General features: G+C 29.1%; 1 protein-coding gene across 1 annotated transcript in view; it reads left to right on the forward strand.

Annotated features, from left to right (window-relative positions):
- The window catches only part of LOC111630268 (multidrug resistance-associated protein 4-like), a 35,231-nt gene extending 29,727 nt beyond the window's left edge, over positions 1 to 5,504 (forward strand). Inside the window, exons 26-29 of the mRNA XM_023374349.1 lie at positions 1,040 to 1,129; positions 3,011 to 3,183; positions 4,654 to 4,759; positions 4,825 to 5,504. Coding sequence (XP_023230117.1) covers positions 1,040 to 1,129; positions 3,011 to 3,183; positions 4,654 to 4,759; positions 4,825 to 4,992 — 537 coding nt within the window. The 3' untranslated portion in view covers positions 4,993 to 5,504. The remainder of the gene's footprint in view (positions 1 to 1,039; positions 1,130 to 3,010; positions 3,184 to 4,653; positions 4,760 to 4,824) is intronic.

Raw genomic sequence — 5,504 nt, forward strand, 5'->3', positions numbered from 1 at the left:
AAGAAAAAAAAAAAAAAAAAAATATATATATATATATATACACAATACATTGTGTATATATATACACAATACAATGTTATTAAACAGGTACCCGATAACCCTGAATATCCAGTAAATCGATAATCAGGTTGCAGTCTGATCCTGTCCATGCAAGTATGAATAAATTATACTGGGAGTTAACGAAAATAAACGGTGTAATTTCTTATTTGCTTTCAAAAACTTTATACAAAAGTAGAGAAGTATAGTTTTAGTTTTCAAAAAGTTTCATTTTGTATTACAAATACAATTCTTTTTCTTCGTATTTGAATTTTTCCTTTGTTTAGCAAAGGCACTCATACAATTAGAGCGAAATTGAGCCCGCAAGGGAAAAAATTTAATCTAACTGCGTATTTTCTAATATTGAATTATTCAAAGTTTGTAACATATATATAACTTTAATTGTACTGTCAATGTATATAAAGAGATGCTCACATGGTTTTTCTACCAGCTTGTTATTCACAACGATTATTAAAATATAAGTTAAAAGTATCGATGAAGGCATCGGGGCATTGTAAATAGTTAGAATGCAAAGCAATGATAAATAATTAATTACAAATGGTTTACCTAAAGTACAGAGACGTTCGGTAGAACATTGTTTAATATGAATTGCCCATAACTATCATTGTCATGTACTAAAACCCTACATCCGATTCTGATGAAATAACTTTCAAAATACCAATAAGATACTACGTATTTCCGTTATGACTGCAAAAAAATACTTTGATATCCCGTTTCCGGTTGAAAACATAATAATGAATTTAAATAACATCAAGCTGCATGCATGCCAAATATCATAAAAAAAAGTCGAGCATTGACTCTGGCAATTCCTAGGTTTGCTGCTATGCTTTGCTGGCGCTCGATATGCCGACAGAGACTGGCCATTTTTCAGTTTTATATAGTAGATGTTGTGGAGGGTTTTTCTCTGAATTCAAAGTTCGTATTTTATTTTTAATGAATTCAAAAATAAAAACAATAAATATAACTTGTATGTTGTTTATAGGATCCTGTGTTATTTACTGGTCCTCTTCGCAGAAACATTGACCCTTTCAATGAATATTCCGAAGAAATGTTATGGCAAGCGATCGAAGAGGTAAGAAATTAAAGAATGTTTTAAATTCACAAGTTCGTTTTGATTTCATTTTTATTACTGTAGAGAACTGCTTATACGTATCTGTTGTAAACAACCTTTTTATTTATTTGTGATTTTATATTACTTCCAAGACTAGCCCATTTTTTACGATAAAATTTCAGTTTATAGACTAAATTAATTACGAAAATTGTCATACATATTGTCATTCGTACCATAGTAGCTAGTAGTAGAAAGTTATACAGACAATTGCCAACTGTTAGAATATAGATATAATAGTCACCAATCGATGAATAAAAGTCTATCAAGATGCTAACCCAACATTCCACATCAGTCCTTTAGAGTAAATCGTAAACTAAGTAGTAAATTTCGCGTACTTGTGACATAATTGCAGTGATACGCATTATCTCAATTTACCATTATAGAAATATGTAGTTAGTTAATCTATACAATACACGGTAGATACATTCCGGTTTTTATGAAATTTATTTTCTACGAGTCCTTAAATATATGAGTCAATCACAGCCCGGTACGTATGAAGTTTAGTGACTACGGCTGTTTGAAAGGTTTTCTTCCATAAAATTAATCGATTCTAGACTAATTCGACTCAACATTTCCAAAACACGTATAATTTTTTGGGAATAATCCATATAAACTATGCTATAAACATAACATTGTAGGATTACTTACCGAGTGTGCACCGTTCGACGACGCCATTGCTTAATCTTGTTTTCGTCGTGGAGCTTGTCATCGAATGGCGCTGATGTGCTTCCTGATAGATTATTTTTTTTTGCGAAAAAATCGCTGGCTTTGGAGACATCGTTAATATAAATATAATTTTTATGGCCGTTAAATAATAAACGGTTTTTAGTAGGTTTAAACTTAACGGTCTGTGCAATCTCCGCTATTGGTCTAGATTCGACCAATCTTGTAGCGACACGAGTCAGCGATGAAGTTTTACCGTATTATACGAGTTTCTTTTTAGCGAGTTTATACGAATACGCTCGCAATTTTTCGCCGTTATATACGAATCCGTATTATATGAACCCGTTTAATACGGCGATCAACTGTATATTTCCTGCAAGGTATATTGATGACATATTGATTATTTGTAATAGTGTAATAACGACACCTATTGAAATATCGAAACAAGCCTATAGGATTAAAGCTTAATTTAAAGAATAGGGATGAGTTATATAAAAATTTGTAAATGCTAGTAAGGAGTAAAATTTTTAATATGTTCGACCTTTCTCGAGATATATGTGACTCTCTTGTATCTCCCTATTCCTTCGAAATTTTACCACCAAAATTTAATTATCTCAATGTCCCTTATACAAACTTACCAACAGAAATTTCGTTTTTTTATATTTTTCATTTTGACATTTTAAACGAAACAGACGCAAACATAGACACAAAAATAAAACACATACATACATATTTCGTACAAAAATTTTTTGGCTTACTTTACTTCAGAGATGTCACGATTACAAAATTATAAGGGGAGAGATGTAAGATGAGAAAAGTTATGTTAAAACCTTCAGGAAGTTAACAAGAAATTGAAAATTTCACATGATTACTATACTGTGCTTTCTTGTGTTTTGTTGTAACAGCAGGGAAGGTAAAACCGTAATCAATAACACAATACTATTCATTTTCAGTGGCATTTCGGTCTTAAAAATTTAAAAATAATTTATTAGTAAAGACGTGAATCATGTCTACACCAATACTAAAAACTAAAACTAAATTTTTCCGAAAAATCTTGAACTAATGTTTTCTAAGACGAACTATAGGTTTTTTAATATTGTGTAATCAAAAATTTATGTCTAAATTAACCATATCCTTTTCATTATATTAATCACATACTTGTTGAATAAAATGTTTTAGGTACAGTTGAAAGATGTTATAAAAAATTTGCCTGGAGGAATAGATACGCATTTAACAGAAGGAGGACGAAATTTCAGCGTTGGAGAAAGACAGTTAATTTGTCTTGCCAGGACAATCCTTTGTCAGAATAAAATTCTTGTCATGGATGAAGCAACATCCAATATCGATAAAATGTAAGATGACTGAGTTGTGTAATTTTACATTTTAAGGTAACCACATATTGTCTAAATATATATTATTAATTCATTCTATATTTAAACAATTAATATTATTCGTTTGTTTCGCTGTTTTTATAAATTATATATTCATCATTTATATGTAAAATTAGATCCATTCTCAAATAAATAACATGAATTTTCTGTGTTTAGGGTTTTAAGTATTAACAGTTTTTAGTAGAGTATATTCTAGCCACTATACATTTTCTGTAAATATTCTAGCTTGTATTAAATATGAATTTATATTATAACAATTCAAAAAACCTTAAGTTTAATTAGGTTATGTTATACGTTTAAAATGTCTAGTTATTATTTACTTACAGAATAAAATTTATTACGTTTCGTGCTTACCATACGTACACTAGTCTAGTGCATAAACGTCATAAGAAAAAACATATCTTGAAAAACTTTAAATAAAAGAAATTTACGATTCGAACCGAACGACCGCTCTGCTGTCATTGCTCTACTCCTAAACAACTCTCAGAAGTAAGGAAAATCTACCTTTACAATCTTTGCAATCAGAAATGTTTTCATTGCAGATAAGGAAATTGCTGTATAAAGACATGTTCTACAATACTGAGAGAGGTATCAAGGTAATTCATCGTCTCGTGAAAAGAATTTAAGTAAACATACATGGTGGTCTGTACGACTAAGCTGGTTTTCAATATAGCGTCGAGATTGTTACTTATGTTTAGCGCTTGTTATGTGTTCTGTGTTTTTCAATTCCCTGTATTTGTTTTTGGATATAGCTATATTTAAACTTGGTCTGACTTTTTCAATTATTTGATATTTAGTGGTCCATACAAAAACAAAGTGATACAGATTTTTTCTATTTCCTGATGTGTCAATGAGTTGAGTCTTTTTGGTGTTTTCATATTATGTTAATGCAACACACATATAATGAAGGCGCTGTTGGTTCTGATAATTTCATTAACCAATTTTCATTTGTAAAATATATCTGTATCAATAACCCAGTCTGAATTCCTGAGATAAAAAATGCTTTCAAGCGTCTTTTATACTATTATGGAAATATTCTATATTTCAAAACTCCATTAAAATTTTCCATTTCCTGCATTTAGAATTGTTTATGTAAAACGAGTAATGGGAGTCATCCTCGCTTTCAGCATTGTTAATGATGAATGATTATAAATAAGATTGGTTTCCAATGTGTACACAGGCGATGAACTTAAGAAAATTGGAGTGTCCATAACAATATACAGTTTTGGTGATTTAGACTTTTCTGAAATATTAAAATTAAAACTTACATCGTCCCTGAATGTTAATACTTCGTATTTATTAATCAATTTCATAGTCTATTATTTTTACTTATCTGTTAATATTCAAACATATGATTGCATGAAATAGAAACAATATTTAATATTATAAAATACATATATTAACTTACTAACGTATTTAAATTTCTTGCAGGACTGACACTCGTATTCAGAAAATTATTCGTGAGAATTTTAAATCATGTACAGTGTTAACGATAGCACATAGATTAAATACAATTATCGATTCAGACAGAGTTTTGGTAAGTTTTATGATGTAAAATAATATGAAGAAATATAAGTTTCATTTAAATGTTTAAAATTTTAGGTATTACATTCAGGAACTATTCAAGAGTTTGATGCACCATATATATTACTAAATGATGTAAATAGTACTTTTTATAATTTGGTAAAGAACACAGGAAAGACTTCAGAGAAAGATCTTTATAATATTGCCAATAATAAAATTTCTGGTCGGAAAATTATAAGTGAATAGATACTTACTATACAAATTATTTTTTGTACTTTCTGGATTATTATTCATCTTTTAAGACTTTCTTCTTAGAAGCTTGTCTTTGATCATTCGTTTCATGTAAGAATTCAAATCGCCGACATCTCAAATTTACAATATTTTACTTGTCGTTACGTTGTTAAATTTATGGTTAGTCATTTAAATGAAGATTTTTCGAATGTCTAATGTGAAGGTTCAGCTAAACTGACGATGATTGAAATCTTGCTGAATAACAGAACATTTGTTAATATGATAAAAGTTAATGATTATTAGTGAATATAATATCTTAATATTTTGTTGCACAGTTAACATTTATACGAAGTTTTTGAAAATTATTAATAACCGGAAACTAGCTTTTTCAGAACTCCTATAATATATTGTGAAATAATTAGCATGATAATGTTTTCACCACGGAAAACATATAGGTGTATTGTAATGATTGTATTGATTTTGTGTGATGTAAGGGAAAATAAAAAAAATATGTATCATTTCTGCAA

Source organism: Centruroides sculpturatus, unplaced genomic scaffold (assembly GCF_000671375.1).
Source record: "Centruroides sculpturatus isolate CEXI.00-Female unplaced genomic scaffold, Cexi_2.0 scaffold558, whole genome shotgun sequence".
Taxonomy (NCBI): domain Eukaryota; kingdom Metazoa; phylum Arthropoda; class Arachnida; order Scorpiones; family Buthidae; genus Centruroides; species Centruroides sculpturatus.